The sequence below is a fragment of the Vitis riparia genome, chromosome 11 (genome assembly GCF_004353265.1).
Source record: "Vitis riparia cultivar Riparia Gloire de Montpellier isolate 1030 chromosome 11, EGFV_Vit.rip_1.0, whole genome shotgun sequence".
Lineage (NCBI taxonomy): Eukaryota > Viridiplantae > Streptophyta > Magnoliopsida > Vitales > Vitaceae > Vitis > Vitis riparia.
Window position 1 is genome coordinate 15,551,965 of NC_048441.1, and position 19,801 is coordinate 15,571,765.

Genomic DNA, 19,801 nt, shown 5'->3' on the forward strand with positions numbered 1-19,801 from the left:
TTTTATTTTATTTTTTTTATAGAGGTTTTGAAATGCAACAAATGTCTTTCCTTTTCTGTCAAGTTTAATATTCTTTAGTAATTAAAAAATCCAGGATAAACCCTTCACCAAATCAGACCCGGGTACCATTCTGGTAAGGGAAACTCTTACAAAAAAATCAATAAATCAATGTAACGTTGTATGTGGGATGGGGTGGAAGAGAGAGTCAGGAGGAGACTAGCTCTTTGGAAACGGCATTATATCTCTAAAGGGGGAAGAGTCACTTTAATAAAGAGTACTTTGGCTAGCATGCCAATCTACCAAATGTCTATCTTCAGAATGCCCAAGATTGTTGCTAGAAGGCTTGAGAAAGTGCAAAGGGACTTTTTGTGGGGAGGGGGAAATAAGGAGGGGAAAACTCATTTGGTAAATTGGGAGGTGATTTGTACAGACAAGGATAAAGGTGGGCTAGGCCTTAGGAAGCTAGCTATGCTGAACAAAGCTTTACTTGGCAAGTGGATATGGAGGTATGCTTGTGACAAAGATAATCTTTGGAAACAAGTGATCAAGGTGAAGTATGGGCAGGAGGACTTTGGTTGGAGGCCAAAGAAGGCTAATGGGGCGGTGGGAGTAGGGGTTGGAAAGAGATTTGGAAAGAATCAGAGTGGTGTTGGGATAACATGACTTTCAGAGTAGGGAAGGGCAACACGATCAGATTTTGGACAGATGTATGGTGTTCAGAGTTAGCGTTGTCCCACTGTTTTCCTCATCTCTTTGGTATGGCGGTTCAAAGGAACTCAACGATTGAGGAAATGTGGGATCAAAATTCGGGTCAAGGAAATTGGAATCTAAATTTTTTGAGGGACTTCAATGATTGGGAGCTGGAGTTGGTTGGGGATTTTCTCCATATATTGAGGGGTCACAAACCCTCTTTGGAGGAAGATTCAGTCCTGTGGAGGAAAGGAAGAAATGGTCAGTTTAGGGTCAAGGAAGCTTATAGTTTGTTGGCGAGGTCTAATGATACAGGCTTTCCATTAAGGAGCATTTGGGTGGCAAGGGTGCCAACTAAAGTTGCTTTTTTCGCATGGGAGGCGACGTGGGGGAAGGTTCTTACTTTGGATAGACTTCAAAGAAGAGGACTGCAACTTCCAAATCGCTGTTTCCTGTGTGGTTGTGAGGAAGAAAGTGTAAATCATATCCTTATTCATTGTACAGTGGTTAGAGCTCTATGGGATATTGTTTTTGGTTTAGTTGATATGAAATGGGTTTTTCCAGAAACTGTAAAGGAGGTTTTAGCTAGCTGGAGGGGCTCGTTTGTGGGAAAGAAAAGGAAAAAGATTTGGGACGTCATTCCGTTGTGTATTTTTTGGACGGTGTGGAAGGAGAGGAATAGATTAGCTTTTAGGGGGGGGGGGGTGTTGAATGTTCAGAAGTTAAAGAATTTTCTTGTATGTAATCTGTGGAGTTGGGCCAAATTGTATGTAGGTGAGGAGGCGTTCTCCCTTATAGGCTTCCTAGAGTGGATAGCTTCCACTTAAAGGGAGGTGATTTTTTTTTGGTTGTTTTTTGAGGCCTCAGCTGCTTTGTATACTCCCTGTATACCCTGTGACGTTGTGCCTTTTGAATGCATATCCTTTACTTATCAAAAAAAAAAAAAAAGATGAAAACTGGTTGAAGTGAGTTTATAGATAACTTCTGCAACCATCTTGAGAGGTCCTGGTCCTTTCTCAACCAGGTAAGCCTTTGCATCATGGTGATAGACTGAAAATTATCGTTTTATAGATACCATACATGGTGGTAATTAGATTGCTAGTCATGTCCATACGTATCCAAGAAGAAAGTAGAGTAAAGAATGGGCAAATAGTTGTTAAAAATTCAACCCAGGAACTATTGAACAGGAAAATCAAGAAGGAAGTTTCACCATGTCTCTTAACCTGAAAAGTATGTCAACCAGTCCACATGAGTTTTCTAGAGAGAGAGGCATTTACCCATTATGGAGATGGTGTGATTGCCATTGGACTTCTTATTTACTTTTCCGTGGCTTCAGAGAAAGACCAGGGAGTCCTGATGGAAACGACTTAAACCATTTTTTTTTTTTTTCTGAGATGAAATTTGCAAATAGAATGCTTCCTTTTATTAATGTACCACCAATTGATGTATGAACAGATGGTTTAATTGGGCAAAAGGCTGTGTCCCCCACTTGGATGGGGCTATTACATATTGGCTTGAGATTACTTTGTGAGAAATATTTCAATTATTTTTGGATTCCTTATACAGTAAAACCCACTAAAATATTACTCTCGAGACCAGGACTATTGATTTATCCATAAATGAATAATAGATTAATTTATGAATAAATAAGAAATAATCATTTTTAGGCCAGGTGGTGGTTAAAAATGTATCATCATCTAAGCCCATCATGGTACTTGGTTATGGTGAAAGCCAAAATGAAAGGTAGAGACACAATCTAGGATTGGATTCCTGCAGCTGTTACTCGATGATGGTTACGGCAAGAACAATCAGGACTCCAAGGTTTGGGTTCCTATGAAGAATTTGAAAGGCCCTCAATTATAAAAAGTGAAAAATAAAAAATGGATTCATCATCTAACGCTAGATTTGTGGGTGAGCTAAAATATTTTACCAACATCCCCAAATTCTCTCCCTACCAAACTAGTAAGTTTATTTGTTTCGGTTTTGAATACTACTTTTATAGGAGCATGAGGACCCAGCACATGACGACCATGTGGTGAATCACTCTTTAAAAGCGCAAGAAGCCCATTTTGTAGGCTGTTTTTCCAACAGCAACTTGAGCCAGATTCTTGGGTTGTTCTGTGGCAGCATCTTGAGCCCAATACTTCACCCTGGTTTTATGTTTCCTATTGTAAGAGGGTTTTCTTTCTGTTCTTTTACCTCATTAAACTATAGGGTCTTCTTGCTGCTATTTTGTTGCATATATTCCGGATATGTATTGCTTTGATCTGATGATTATTTTTTCTATATAAATATTATTTGTTTTGGATTTAATATATCTCACCGTTTAAAAATTCATTTACATAGTGAAAATAAACTTATTAAGCGTGTAGTACTAAAAATTTCTTCTCTTAATCCATGTAAAATATTACAATTACCTTTCATATGTAAACATAATGTTTTCGTCGTGTCCCAAACAACCAAACATCTCTTATAAGGTCAAACATATTTATACACTTGGATTGAGGATTAATTTTGATACCATTTGTAAAGACTTGGTTTTAAAACACATTACATAATTAAGAGGAGTCCACCACATGCATAATGTCAAAAGCCTTTCGCCCCTAATTGATATGAGATATCATAATGATTTTTCATACAACCACAAAATCCAAATTGGGTCCCATGACACTATGAGGCTAAATAGACATACACACCTTATAGGGTTAAACAGAGTCTCACATCGAAATTGGAAATCAATTTTATACCACTTATAATGATTATTTCCTTTGTGTAAATATTATGCGCTTTGAGCTTAATGGATCCTCAGAGTTTTAAAACGTTTTTACTCAATTAAGAAGAAATAGCACCATGAACTTTTACTCCCGACTTGTATTGTCATATAGAGAGGTGATGAATATTTTGGGAAGTATATTGAATTATAACAATGTCTTGATCCTTTTGCTAAACTCTTGGAAAGACACAAAATATGTTCTCAATATGCTCGATGAACTTTTATGGATATGAATAGAAGTATGTTAAAAAATTCCTTTTACTCATTTCATTATTGATGCTTGCTTTAAAGATCTTTCTGAATTTGTTATGTTGGGTTTTAAGGCAATTCCAAATATTCCTTTTGAACTAGAGTCCAAAAGAAAACCTACTTTTAGATACGGTTTGATAGAGGTTAACATAAACTTAACTAAGATTACTTTACTTGTAATTTATAACATTGTTAATTTCACAATTGCTAAATACTTAGACAACTTTTAAGAATAATAAATGAATGATCAAACTAACCAAAACCTATTTAAGACAAGGTTTGATAGAGATTAACATAAACTTAACTAAGGTTACTTTACTCATAACCTTAGTTAAATTTATTTACTCAAAAAGATGAGATTGTTAAAAAAAAAAAAGGAAAAAAGTTCTCATCAATTTGTATAAAAGACATTCAAAATTATTATGATATTGATAGTTCACTACGATTTAAAATTATATTAAATGAATGTAAAAACTACATGTCTGTTTAGAGAAAGAAGAATTTTTATTGACATATACATTTAAAGGTCAATGGGAGAAAGTTTATTTTTTATTGCAAGAAATCCAATTTTGGTTACTTTATCAAATCAATCTTATGGCATCATGTGTATATATATATACATAGACAGATCAAATATAAGAGAATACCTTTTCTCGAACCTGGAAAAGAGGGAATACCATAGTAATAGCGTAGTCCTCAGCAGCATAGTACCAAACCCTTAGATGGGAAGAAACTAGTGAACCTAACATTTGTCTGCATGCGCTTTCCTTGATGGCCCACGTGTCGAACCGACAAAGAGGGTCCACGATATCTGCTGAGGTGTTGTGCCTGTGCTGACTTTTCACCTTACTGGGCGGCCACCCTTTCTGTTTTCCAGCGGGTCCAACTCATGACGTGTTCCCCCAACCTCATTGGTCGGCGACAAAAAAGCAATACGGGATCACCTTTTGTTGTTTTCAGGTGAGTTTCGGTGGTCTAATATGCCGAAGTTGACGGTCTTGTTTAAGATGTCCTGGGAGATTTGGATACTAAAATATGCCTTGACGCCCTTTTCAGCCTTAATTTGCGTGCCCAGGCCAAGGTGAAATATACTCCACAAGTCTAATCTAGTCTTATTTTTTGATTTAAAATTCATCCATAATATTTTTTTTATATAAATATATTTAAATTTTAATAATAAATAAAATGAAATTTTAATATAATAATAAAAAATAAAAATGAATTTATTTATCTTATGATTAAAATAAAAAATCAATGTAATTTTTTTTAAAACTAAAAAAATAAAATAAATATTATTATTTATAATATTATAAATTATAAATATTATAAAAATATTAAACTAGATGTTGATTGGGTATCATAACAGACTCGGTCAACCACATAAACTTTTGTTAATCACAATTAGTGAAAGATGTGAAGTTCAAAGATAAAGTTCTGTACTTTACTACGGATCAAATTGGATTGACCTTTTTACTGTGTAAATGCTATTGAACCAATAAAAAATTTAATTTTCTAATATTAATTCATTTTAATTAATAGAAAAAAATGGAAAATAAAAAATAAATAAAAATTATAGGAGGAAATTTCAAGAATAAGGGGGAGGGAGGAGTTTGTTTAGCCTCGTTTCTAAATGCCCCTCTATCCTTCCATAATATCTCATTTGCCACTCGGCTATATTAGTTCCTACTATTAAATTTCATAATTCTGACCAAAAGTAGATTCTCTGTCAAAAATTTATTATTATTGTCATTAATGTTGTTAAGAATCATGCACGAATTAAAATGGGAGAGAAATTGGTTGCCACGTCAGCGTTACTTTTATTATATTTTATTTGGTATGAAAGTTTAAAAGCGTAAAAATATTTTATCTCTATTTTAATTCAAGAATTCCAATAAAAATATTATATCTCTTATTAAAATAAGTGTCTAAATCATTTTTATAAAGAAAATAATTTAGGAAACTTAGATAATTTTGAAAATAAAATTTGAAAATATTTATTTCTTTTAATATCTTAATTAAAAAATATTTCCCAAATTATAAAATTCTAAACAAGTCATTTATATGCATTTTTAGTTGTTATTTTATTTTTTATTGGAAGATTTTTATATTATCCCAAAATGACCTCATATGTGTTGACATGAAATAATAATACAATCCCATGCACGTGGAGGAATGTAATTTGTAAAGGCCTTCACAATCACGCTATGCACGTGGCTAAATTAATGAGCAGATGAAATTTTTTATTAATGGTCTCATGCTTTGTGATATTATTTTATTATAAAATAATTAATTAATTGTTATAAATAAATAAGAGGAGTGGTAAAACCGTAACTAGAGGCAACGTGGAGCCGAAAATACAAGGGCATTGAGCTTTCCAGTTCCCCCACTACTATAAACCCTCACGATTCACCAGCGCTACGTTTGTTTCCCACAAAGATTCAGTTACTAACTCTGTCTAATATCCATGAAAGAACCCTCTATGTTGCGCCGGAGGAGACCCAATTCGTCGAAGAAACTCAAACTCGTTTGCAGCTTCAATGGCCGATTCCAGACGCGTCCGCCCTCTGGTAAGCTTGGTTACGTCGGCGGCGATACTCGTATCATCTCCGTCGACCGAGGCATCGGATTCTTGAAACTTCGGTCTAAGATCTCAGAGCTCTGCCCCGATATCCGTTCCTTCTCTCTCAAATACCGCCTTCCCGAGTCGGATCCTGTTCACGGTGACACCACCAATCTTGTTTTGATCGCTTCCGACGATGACGTTCGTTGCATGGTCGATGAGTACGATAAGATGGACTTCTACGGACAGCAAACAAGATTGAGGATTTTCGTTTGCCGTGATAATGGGTATGTTAACGTGAATCTCCCCATGAATTGTATTGAAAACATAAATGATTATGTGTGTGGGAAAAAGGGGTTTGGTGTTGAGGGGAAAGAGACTTGTGTGAAGGGTGTGAGTGATTTTGGTGATTATATTAGTAATGTGTTTCAAAGTCGAAATAGTGGGAGCTATTTGTTTGGACTCCAGTTTGATACTAAGGAAATCAACAATCCGGCGACTGTTGTGGCCGGAGGCCGGTATAGTGATCGTTCACTGAGAAAAGTGATCTTGAAACAACAGTTGTCGGCAAAGAAACCGGCTCCAATTAGCAGTTTTTGCAGTGGGGAAAGGGAATTTAGGCGTTCTGACGAGCGAAAATATTGTTACCCACTTATAGATTTAGCCCCTGAAGCATTAGTCCCAAAGAGTAAACAAACTGCGAATCTGAATTTTGAACACCCGCGTGAAGTGAATATTTTGATTTGCAAAACTGAGGATGCCCTTTCTCCAGGAAATCAAAATTTTGAAAATTTGGTAAGGAATGGAAATACAAGGGTGGATGGGAGTAGTCCCAGGCAGTGTTTGTTGAGGCTGTCTGGGTGTAATGGAGGTGGAATGAATCAAGGCATTTCAAATACATCCAGTGAGGTGGTTCAGTTTCCACAGCTGTCATGTAATTCAAGTATCATTTCGTTGTCAAGTGGTTCTAATGCTAAGCAGGACTTGAGAAACATGGACCCTATGTCATGGACTAATTTCAACAGGAAAAACATGCCATGTCCTGCAAATTATGATTTGGGGAAGATTAGTTTATTGCCGCTTTCTTGCAGCAATGAGATGGTGGGAAGTGCTTCTCCAATGAAAATCCTGTCTGCTAGAGATAGGGCGTTGGGGGGTGATCTTCAAAGTGGCATCCGCAAGCATAGGTTTGGCCTGTGTGATACCAGAAATCATCGGATGTGTTTATATCACATACGTAACCATCAGAGTAATCTCTCCGAGATGGGTAGCAATCAAAATTTGAGGTTGGACGGAAGGTCTTGGTCAGGGCGATGCTGTCCTGGGCTCAGACCAAACCCAAACATAGCAAAACAGGGGCAATCTATGAGATCATACCATCCAAATTATTTGAAGCCATTGTCTTGCACACACACCCATACACTGCAAGGATTGATGAGAATGATGGACTCTAGCTTAAATAGTCACTCTTGCTCCCATGATCTCCAATATGCCAATGAGAACATAAGAGACCAGGGTATCCTTGCATCTGAATATGGAAGCCCAAATATTGAGGAATGTAAATTTGCCTACCATGGTGCATATGCTGGCATGGGCAACCCACCCCTCTTGTTTCGTAATGCTGTTGAGAACCCATTGAAGGACGGTTTCTTAACTGATTCTGGTAGTGGGATGCATGAAGTTCCACATCAGAACCCTTACCAGAATTGTCACAGAGTGCTCACAAATTGTGAATCTGGTTGTTATGATTCAAGGCAACCATTCTCATTGAGCCCTCAGAAAGTTGACAATATTTCTGCCTTTCTGAATTATCCAGGTTATAGCAAAGGAACAGAACTGAGATGCAACAGTAAGCTGTCAGATAGGGAAGCAGGTATTGAGTCATTAAGCACTCATCGTGATGGTGCCCATACTTTACAAGGTGGAGTTGCATCTCCAGTTGATCTTTCATTGGGTAATCTTTCATTGTCATCATCCAAAGAAGTGGAACCTCTTGCACTTTCTTCTCATGTTGACATTGATGTTTCTGAAGCCCTACTAAAGTCTCAATCGAAGCATTTGGATCTCATAGATGGACACTCAAGCCCAGAAGCTTACAACTCAAATGGAATGGAATCCGGTTCTCTCACTGGGAATGCAACCAAATTGGGAAATGATTATGTGCATAAAGAAGAAATCCAACTGGACCCTTCATCTGATTTAAGCATTGATGAAAAGGTATTGCTTATATTCTTCTCTTTCATCTAACCATAATTTAAGAAGAATGAAGAAAGAAAATGTAGTTGAGCTGTCATCTCATAATTGGTGATGCATTTTCTTTGACTTTGGCTGACAAAGGAATCATCTTGGCAGGTTTGCATTAAAGAAAGCCATAAAGGCTCTAAGCTAATTGGTGGAGTATCTAGTGACCTGGCTGCATTTTATTCTCTTCTATCCACTAGAGAGCTGCAGGTAAACTGTTGAGCATATACCTCTAGTTCCTTTTACTAACATTTGAGGTAAAATGGAATTTAAAAGAAAATGCTTGCTTCTTCCTGTTCAGAGGGATTTAAGCTTCTTATATTTTTTGCAGACTATAAAAAATTCTGACCTGGAATACATAAAAGAACTTGGTTCGGGTACTTATGGAACTGTATCTTATGGAAAATGGAAGGGGTCCGATGTTGCCATTAAGAGGATAAAACCCAGTTGCTTCACAGAAGACACATTGGAGGAGGACCGATTGGTAATATTACATCATTTTGGAACTTTCCAATTTTTATCATCTTTCAATGAGTAAAATAATTAACTCTTACCTTGTTTGGATGCTTTCATCAACTTGCATGTCACTTCTTAATGATATTCTTTACAAATATCAGATTTTCAACAAGAAACAGACCAAGTTTTGAGCAGTGTTTTGGCCAAGCCTATCTAATAACGAAACTTCTTTCTTGTTTACTTCTTTGCAGGTTGCAGAGTTCTGGAAGGAGGCCCACATACTAGGGCAGCTTCACCATCCAAATATTGTGGCATTCTATGGTGTAGTTACAGATGGACCTGTGACAAATTTGGCAACGGTAACAGAATACATGGTGAATGGCTCTCTTAAACAAGTGTTGCAAAAAAAAGATCGGTATGATACCTTCTTATCTTTTGTTTTTAGTTTAGCCAGAAAACTATTTAGTTTTGCTCTATTTCTCTGAGTAGATCGAAGAACGTATTCATACCTGAATATAGTGCACATCTGCTGCTCCTCTTGCATGCTATTTCCAAAAGAGGCATTTATCCTAACCTTGCTTCAAAAAACACACATTCATAGAACAGAAGCCATGCCCCCTTGAAAGTCTTTGAATGACCATAGTTACTATTGTTAAAGCACAATTTTGAAGATCATGAAATGGGGTCTATTACTTTATATGAAGGTTATATGATGATCAATATGGAGAGCTATCCACCAAATCAACCCTCACAGGGAAATAGATATTTGCTATTTTAATCTTGTTTACAATCTAATCAAATCTCTATTTGCTGTCTTGATATCAATTAGGATCAAATCATAATATCAGTACAGTGCTCCCACATACACACGCATGTGCTACATGTCAAATGTCAAGCTTGTGGCATAATGTAATTGGAGAGGAATATGAGAATGAAGAAAAGGAATGAGACAGACATTAAAGAGATCTGTAGTCCAGGGACAACATCACTTCATGTGATTTAGAATAAATATCCTGGCTAATCCATGTCTTGGTTTGTGTGTCTTCTGAATCAACTGGCTTCTTGCCCCTATTCATGTTGCAGTGCCTTGAAAGTAATGAAATTAGATATGCCTATTAAACTAACACTTGAGACAATCCAACAGATTGAGATTGCATAGGAACATGATTCATGTTTCTGTTCTAAACGTATACTCATGAATGAGCTTGCAAGGAAGCATTGCTTGTAATTGGAAGAACCAGATTTTAATATTGCAAAGAGAATGACCATTAACCTGAATTGTGTGAACAGAGATACCAAGGTCTTTCATGCAAAACATTTATATTCTTGTCTCATGATGAGAGCATGAGCAATTTGTTGTTACTTTCCAATACTGTCAATAATACAATTTTTTGTTTGTTCATCTGGACTTGGCTTGTAATGTAATAAGCTTTTGTTGGTTTTCTTAAGCTCTTGTCAATAAGTTACTAATTCTGAGTTTGAGTTTCTTGTTGCATCTTTTCTATAGACATTCATCACAGATCTTAAAATTGATAGATAGTGATACTGGCATTGGCTTTCTTTAAATTGAGATGTTTCTGATTTACAGAACAATTGATCATCGGAAGAGATTAATTATCGCTATGGATGCAGCCTTTGGTATGGAATATCTACATGGGAAGAACATTGTTCATTTCGATTTAAAGTCTCATAACTTGTTCATGAATATGAGGGATCCTCAGCGACCAGTTTGCAAGGCATGCTACCTGGAAAAGCATTACATTTTAATATCTTTCATTCCTGGTCTTCCCTTCTAAGTTATTTATTTGTGGTACATGATCATCAACCTGGCATTTTCATTTGCAACACCTGCCTTTCTTTTTCAGATTGGTGACCTGGGCTTGTCAAAAATTAAACGGAGGACACTCATCTCTGGTGGGTTACGAGGAACTATACCATGGATGGCTCCAGAACTTTTTAACAGTAAGAATGACTTGGTAACAGAAAAGGTGAGATGGTTGTCCACAAATTATTAATTTTGTCATGTTTCATATCTATTGCCAATTGTTTCACTTGATTCCTTCATTCTTTTATATAGATTGATGTATACTCATTTGGAATAGTCATGTGGGAACTCTTGACTGGGGAGGAACCTTATGGAAAGTTGAGCTCAGAGGAAATAATAGGTACTGCTCAACTTGACAATCTTGATGGCAAGTAGATTTGTATGTTACACTAACCAAATAGAAAAGTCTCATATAATTGAACGAATAATCTGTCATTGTCATTTTATTTTTCATCTCAATTATGTGGAGTTTTGAAGCTAATTTTTGTGATTACATGTTATCTGCAGCTAGGCTTTCTTTATTGAAAAGTATGTTTTGAAGTCTTATCTTATTACTCAAATCTATAATGTTTGAAGTTCTGCTAATACTCATCCATAAATTGACGATGACTTGTGTCGATGAAAAGGTAAAACACAAGTACTATTTAGCTTTTTTAGCTTTAAACCATGGTTGTTGACTCATAAAAGGTATTGTGTATCGTTTTTATATTTTTTTTTGTATCTTGTATCATAAATTTTTTTACATAATGAAAAAGAAGTAGAAAAAATATGCATTTATATGCATCTATATTGGAAGCATGAAGTATAGAGTAATATATAACCGATGTTTGAAATATCGCGGATATATCCATACTTGGATGTTACCGATATATTGGAAATATCGGTAGATATTTTGAAAAAATTATCAATGGAACAAAAATGGTTTAAAATTCATGAAAATGCTTAGAAAACTTTCAAAAAATGTTAAAATAAGAAAAAATGTTAAAATGTAATTGACATAAATATGATTAATGATAATATTTATCAATTTTTTTTTTAAAAAATAGTTTAAATTCCTTTAATATATTTATATTCATTTATTTTAAAAATTAAAAACAACTTTTATTAAAACATATTTTATTACATTTTAAATAAAAAATTAAATTGATTTACATAAAATAATTTATTTGAGATTTAGTTTTTAAAATTTTATTACAAATTTGTAGTTACAATTTTTTCTATTAACATTAATTTATTTAAATAATTAAAATTATTAAAAATTATATTAATAATTTATCTTATCAAATTAATTTTAATTTATAAAATATTAGAACTTCATTAATTGCTTTCATATTTCAACAATTTTTGAATAAAATTATATTTTTAATATTTTAAAATAAAAATATTTAAAATTAAATTAAATTAAAATGATAAATATAAAAAATATTTAAAATAGAAGTGATAGTGATTTTTTAAAATAGGATTAATGAGATAAATATGAAAAGTAGTTAAAAATAAAATCATAATATAAAATAAAAGGATAATATAAATTTAAAATAAAAGATAAATTAGAAATGAATAATTTAAAAACAAAAAAAAAGATAAATATTTTTAAAAAAATTGGCATTTTTTTCAAAAAAATATTTTTTCAAAACAAAAAGGATGAATATTAAGTAAAAGTTTTTATTCACTAGTTATCATAATTTTCAATGTTAACATTGAATGCATTTAAATGAAAATTTTCTAATATTCATTGTAAGAATAAATTTACATTAACTTATATTATAACCTTTAATAACATGAATGTAACTTTTCATATATGGTTATTTTACATCTCTCCTTTATATTATCAATTTACAACCTTTTTGTATATTTTAAACAATTAATATAATAATTTTTTTAATAAAATAATTTTTGAATTTGATTTTTCTCAAAAATTATGAAAAATAGTTGAAGGTATACATATTACTGTATCACATATCATATCATGTATCATATGTGAATTGTAAGATACACCTAAGATTGTGATACAAATTGCGATATGTTATCAAGTTCCATAAAAAATGTATTGTATCGTTGTAGCGTATCGTGTATTGTAAGTTTTTAACAACTATGCTTTAAACTGAGTCAAATTCAGTCTGATCAGCATGTTAGCCCCTGTTTGAATTGACTTTTTGGATGCTTAAAGTAGCTTTAAACATATCAAGAGTTTCTACTTCTGCTTTCATGATCTTAATAAAACTACTTTTGGTTTCCTTGAGAGTCTGTGGACGCAATGTCAAGGTTCTCTCTTGTGAATGTCCTTTTCAGTTAATGCAGGAAATTGTTTTATGCTTAATGAAAATTTTATAATATTAGGATTGCTTCTCTGAAATCATGGTTTTGACTTCAGTTTCAGCTTCTTTTGGTTAAAATTAGAAGTATAAAGCTATAACAAATTAGGCCTCAGTGCTATATCTAACTCATTCTTGGTGTTTTCAGGTTTCTGATATTTTATGGACCACAATTAGGAATGTTGAGTAACCAATTTTCCTAAAAGCTTTATCCCCTTGCATGTGGCCCAGGCCTACCATGGATATCATATGCTCAGCCCTGATTCCATACCCACCATTGAGAGGCACATGCTACAAAATCACACATTTTTTATCACACATAATTATATAGTGAGCTCTAATAACATGTTGAATGACCAATTTTTCTAATAGCTTAAGTGGTTAAGATTTAGCCAAAGTGCATATCATGCTCCAACAAAGAACATCTCATGAAGTAGTGCTTTATCTTAATAGTAGTAGTGTTCCAGAGACATGCTGAACTAGATTCCATTTAGTCAGATTTAATACTTACAATACTTTTGCATCTTTGAGGCAGTAAGATTTGGGTTTTCTTTTTCAGCTGGTATAATCAAAGGCAATCTGCGACCCAAAATTCCAACCTGTGACCCAGCATGGAGATCATTGATGGAGAGGTGCTGGTCATCTGATCCTGGCTCTAGGCCGGATTTCTCAGAGATTGCTAAGGAGCTACGTGTTATGTCTGCAGCCATGAACATCAAGTGACTTCCACAAGATGGCTGGCTATGTCAAATTAAGAGTCCTTTTGTGTAAATATAATGGGGGCCTAGGAACATGGGCATGTTGAGATGGGATAAATTTTCTGTCCACTGTCGGGTTTGATATGAACAGTACTCCCTTGTTTTGCTGAAAGCTGAACCAGGCAAAGCCTTTCTCAGTATCACCAGCATGAGATAGAGAGTCTGGAAACAGGGGCCTATGTGTGAACAACAAACAGTTTTTGTAGTTCATTAATGAAAAGACAAGGCCTCTGTGAATCTTGTTTGTATTGTTTGTTCACAAAGCTATAAATAGCAATGCACTGTTTTACAGAAATGCTAATAGATCTTGAATCTGTTATAATATTTATAATGCAGACGATTTTCAAGTATCCTTTTCCTCACATGAATGCTTTGTCAGAGATGTGCGTGGGTATTGCAGCAGCAGATCAGAAGTATGGCACTAACATTGTTGGGTAATTTGCCATTTAATATATTACTATGGAAGCCTAACCAGGGAGGAAGCTGATCACTTTTGGCAGCCAAAAGCAAAGGTATTAAGATCTATGATATTCTCCTCAAAAATCCAGTTGCTAGCTAATCTTCTAATGCCATTTTTTTTATAAGGTCTTCAGCTGTGTTTCATGTTTGTTTATCTGCTTATTTTTGTTAAATTCCAATTTTTTATTTTAGTTTGCATTCCATTCACTAACAAAAATGATTTGGTTTCGAATTTTTAGAGTCCTAACTCCATAATGTATGCATTGTTGCATTCTGCTGATTATTATGAAGAAAAAAAAAAGGGGGAAATATTGTGGATCTATAACAAGAAGCTTTAGCAAAAATACAAATACAATCTAGTAGAGAATAGTTTGTTTTTGGTTCTACAATGCTGGAGCCTTTTTTAATTTTCATCTTCAAATGTGTTAATTTGTATCTGTCGAATCATCCAAAATGAAAAGCTGATTATAAAATTGTTACCTTTTAGACTTCCTGTGTGGGTTGTGTTTATATTGTCAAAACCCCATTTGCTATTGCAGGTTTTTTGGGCATTTCAAAGGCAATGTGCTGGGTAAATTAAGGTTTTTTGATATTAAAGCGAAATTTATGTTGCAAATCAAAGATGAGTAGTCTCACTTATTATGGAGAAACACCATCTCCGCCTCTCTTAGGCATTGCTATGCAATTTCTATTTGAGATGTAAAAGTGAGAAAATATTTTTTTGGGAAAAGTGTGTTTTAGGTATCATTTTCACTTGGCAGAATACTTGTATTTTATGCATGTTTCTCTAGCTTTATATCATGAACTCAGTGGGCCACAACTTTATATTTCTATGTCCATATATATGTACACACATACATACTTGTGTGGAGGATATCATATTCAGTGACAGGATTTACAACTTGCAGAAAAGTGATACAAGGTGTACCCACTTGTTTGGTGTCTACAGTGGTTCAAAGAGCTCAAATGGTGACAAAGGAAGGTAGAAAGAGAGTGAAGATTCCACTTAAGATTATAGACAATAATGATGCCACCAGGAATTACATGCCAACCCATGAAGGTTGTATTCTTTCCCCTTTCTATTAACTTTCCTGCTGTCCTATGTCTTTACCCTGAGTAGTGCCTCTTACACCACTAACATCATTTGCAGATATATATATATATTTTTTTTCACTTTGTTAAAATATAGGAATAAGGTCAGGGGTAACTGATGATGCTTATTGCGAACGTGTAGTCACCCTTGACTTGAATGTCACGCTTGAAAAAATGATAAACATTTTTTTTTTTTACTTTTAGACAATTGATTTTTAAAGTATGTTGATCAGGATGCATTCATAAAAAGGTATATGATAGATTACAATAATGCTTCTAGCTTTACATTCCACCTATGAACCTAGATTTGGAGGTTCGTGAATATTTTTCTTGTGGGGTTTTTCACTCTGGGGGCAGCCTATTCAAATTAGAGCTTCAATGAGTCGGCCATGTTTGAATTTTCTATGATACTGTGTGCTGGGATTGTAGTGTTTTGCTTTGTTTTGGTGTCCTTTGAATGTTAAGTGTTAACCACCATGTTTATTTCTTTTGTTATTTCGTCTCTTCTCCATTTTTATATCTTTTAAAATAAGCATGCTATTAGAACATTATTGTAGATATATTCATAAGTAGAAAACAGGAAGTTGAGTCCCAATGGCATGGGATGATAATGGGAGATGTGTTAGGAAAATCAGTGGCGTATCTTGAGGATGAAGCTGACTGCTATAGACTTAAGGGAAAGTAAAATATTATAACTTGAGCTACAATCAAACAAACTGTTCAAGCTTCAAAGAGAGGTAGGAGAGATTTCTCATAAATTTTCACAGGCATTCAACTCCTGACCAGTCTCCTGAAAACAAAGAGATGCTTCCACAAGGTCGCGCGCCCAATTTCTTATACATTTCTTTCCAACTTCAAAGTAGGCTTCTTCACCTTCCTGGCAGGTAAGAATGTGCGGTTTCTGACCAAGAAGTTCACCTAAATACTAACCCAACGAAGAAGTAGGAAATATGAATTGGGGGCGACCATTTCAATAACTTGAACGTTGCGTTACTAATACTTTTAATATCAAAATTTTCATTTGTACTCTAATTGAACCTTTGACGTTATTTTAAGCCATGTGACTAAACTTCTGTATTTCCAAGAAAACGACCTCCATATTGTTTGACCAATTGACACAATCCCCCAGTTTCTAACAAGATCGCCTCATTTTCTCTTATTATTTCTACGGTATGGAAAGAAAGTGGTAAAGGGGAAGTAGATGGGTGGTACCTTTTAGAAAAGGGCAAAAAAGGAAAAAAAATTAAGACTCACCCCTGGATGAAGGTGGTGTTTGTTTTTAAATAAATGTGTTATTAATAGGTTTAATTTAATTATATTGCATGATATTTAACAGGTTATTTTAGTTAAATAAAAAAATTAAATATTTTAGTTTTTTTATTTAATAAAAAAAAACAAACACAGTGAGTAACCTAATTCAATTAATTTTTGTTGTTAAAAAGTAAAAGTAATTGTGTTTTTAAGGTTGCCGCCAGGTGGAGCTGGGCTGATCCAGTGTGCGGTTGTCTTGGCGTGGCTGGTCAGGGCCAAGTCTGACTCAGCCGTCAACTCGGGGTCCTCCCATCTCATTCGACTTGGTTTTAGGCCGACTCGATCCTTGAGAACCGGCTCGGGAGTGGTGGGCCCAACGATAATTTCACCCACATGAACACTCCCACATCTCCTTGGCGCGTGGAAATGACACATTAGGTCTCATTTGGAATAAGCTTACTGACTTCTAACCTAAGATGTTGAAATTGAAGTTCAAATTACAATTTTTTTTTTTAAAACAATATTACTATTATTAATTTTTGTTAAATATGAAATGATTTTCTACCCAAGTTAGATGATGTTTCCATGTGAAAATATTAATTTTTTTTTAAGTAATAGTATATTTTAAGAAAATTAATTAAATAAGTGCTAAACTAAGGTTGAAAAAAGATTTTTAATTTTTCAAAGCTCGAGGGTTCTTAGTCTAAAACAAAAAAACCGATTATTATTGTCCACCAATGGAGAGGTGAAACAAAACCCTGACAAAGAGTATAAAATCGTCGTCAACTTTTTGAACTTGAACAAAAAAACTCTTCATGACATGACTCTACTTTCATAATTCCACCTAAAATTGTCTTATCAATCAAAGGGTATAAAATTTTCACTTTTTCCCTTTCATAGTTATAAAAACACCTTTGTTGATGTTCATAATATCATTCTTTGCAGAAAAATCATTGCTCAAAGTGTCTAAAATCTTTATAAAAATTAAACTTTTCCTCCACTTAGGAATATGCTTAATATTATCCAATTTTCTCACAACATTATCAAACATCCGCACCTTTATGGTGTCAATTCTAATGACTTTAGAGTTTAAATCATTGTCCATTCGATCAATACTAACGTCACATTCCTCATAGATATCAAACCATTTCTTATATGGATGCATACAAAAGGAACATCCAGAATCTAAGATTCAAGAGTTAGTGAAATTTTCATCAACTATAATAAAAAGAATGTCACATTATTTACAAAAATCTTCATCGATAACATTAGTAGAATTTGAAGTCTTTTGAGATTTAATTTTTTTTTTTTAACTTATAAGTGCTTTATTAATTCTTCATTGTACATTTTTATATATTCATTTTTAGTGCTTTGTAATTTTTTCATAATATCTTTTGATATATCTTTTTTTTTTTTATGATAGTAGTAACACTTCGTATCCCTTCAAAAGTGTGATTAAGACCAATCATCTTTCCTATCATAATGCCTTTCATGTTCACGTCATCTTTCTAACTAAAAATATACTCACCATAGTCTCGAAAGGTTTTGGTAGGGATGTCAATAAAATAATTATTTGACTTTCCTCATCAATCTTAACATCTATGCTTGAACACAAATAGTTGTTTATTCAAATATAGCTTATTAGTTAGGTATTTTGATATATAAATTTTTTCTAACTTCTCTCGTATAATAGAAGGAGACTTCTCATTCAAAATACTATACTTTATTTCAAGAGTTAGACTTAAAATGAATAGCACTTATGGTTCTTGTTTCTAATTCATCTAGTTTCTTGTAATGCTTTTGAGAAGTCTTTGTTGCACTAAAATCAAACCTTTTTTAATTGTACTTTACCAAATACTATTCTCCCATTGAAAGTCTCAATATCATGTTTTATCCTTGGAATCATCTTCAAAATAATTTTTCTACAATCTTTACATCACGACTTTGATACCACTTGTTAGATCAACAAAAACTCTAATACTAAGAAAAACACAAGAAGGAAAAATCACAACAAGAAAAATAAAATGAAATAGATAGATAAGAAAAAATATTTACGCAATTTAGTGTAATTATCTAAGTTTAAGGGAAAGATAGATTAAATTTATTAATAAATTTTAAGAATGCATACTTCAAACTCTTAGAACTCTCTTTACTATAAACCCAATACACCTTTTGTGTGATGTTTTACATTAGATGGAAGAGAAAATTTTCTAATGCTGTTTAAGTATGAATTTCTTTTAATCATGTAGACACATATTAAAGTCACGAGAATCTCTTTAGGTCCAAAACAAATAATATCTACACGGTTTTGTGCGAGTTATTACAAATGATATTAAAGTTAATCTTCGCACCTAGTGTGCGGGTTTGTTTAGCCATGTAAAGATTGTTTTTCTATTTAGCCTTATAATTTCATGAGACAACGAAGATGTTGTGTTTACATGAGAGATATTTGTGATATCTCAAATTAGATACGAGAGAAAGTTTCTGACACTATATAAGTATAAGTCTCTGTTAACACTATATATGTGTTTTAAAATCGTGAGAGCTGATTTAGATAAAATAAGGAAAATATTTACACATTACTCTTGTCTCTCTTTTTTCATTGTTTTTCTCTCTTTCATCCCATATAGACCATATATTTATGAAATCCTATGGATTAATCCTAAACCAATAGTTTCTTAATCATAATCAAACTTTAAAATATTATTTTTTAAAACATAAACTTCATAAATATTGACTTTCCTACACTTATCAAACAAATGTTAAAATCTTTAAAATTCAGTTAATATAACTTCATATTTTGAATTTATAAATTATGTCCAAAAATTGTTTTCGTATTTTCCATCAAAAAGGACATTAAATTCAAAAATGCATTTTCCAAAATCAGATGAAAAAACGGTGGAGATAGAGGCGATCGAGATCGAGACGGCCCAACTTGGAAGGCCAGCCTGGCTTCTAAAGTTAACCCTTTAGAGACAAGTCGTCTAATTTCACTGCATCGTCGTAACACCACGCGTCAGGAGCGCGTAGCGGTGCTCTTCAAATAATACAAAACGGCGCCGACTTAAAATAATGCTTTTTAAACTCAAATAGTACCCACGAAAGAACCCTAGACGTCCACGTCAGTTCACACCG

The 19,801-nt window shown here is 33.6% G+C and overlaps 1 protein-coding gene across 2 annotated transcripts; it reads left to right on the forward strand.

Moving 5' to 3' along the window:
* Nucleotides 1-6,162: 6,162 nt before the first annotated feature.
* Nucleotides 6,163-14,159, forward strand: LOC117924929. Of its 2 annotated transcripts, XM_034843668.1 has the most exons (9): nucleotides 6,163-8,226; nucleotides 8,305-8,489; nucleotides 8,625-8,723; nucleotides 8,845-8,997; nucleotides 9,221-9,384; nucleotides 10,558-10,705; nucleotides 10,835-10,957; nucleotides 11,047-11,134; nucleotides 13,666-14,159. In XM_034843668.1, the coding sequence occupies exons 1-9, from the start codon at nucleotides 6,177-6,179 to the stop codon at nucleotides 13,827-13,829; spliced, it is 3,174 nt and encodes a 1,057-aa protein (XP_034699559.1). In that variant the 5' UTR covers nucleotides 6,163-6,176; the 3' UTR covers nucleotides 13,830-14,159. The 2 variants fall into 2 exon arrangements, with proteins under 2 accessions (XP_034699559.1, XP_034699558.1); XM_034843667.1 differs by having other exon boundaries at nucleotides 6,163-8,489.
* The last annotated feature ends 5,642 nt before the right edge of the window (nucleotides 14,160-19,801 follow it).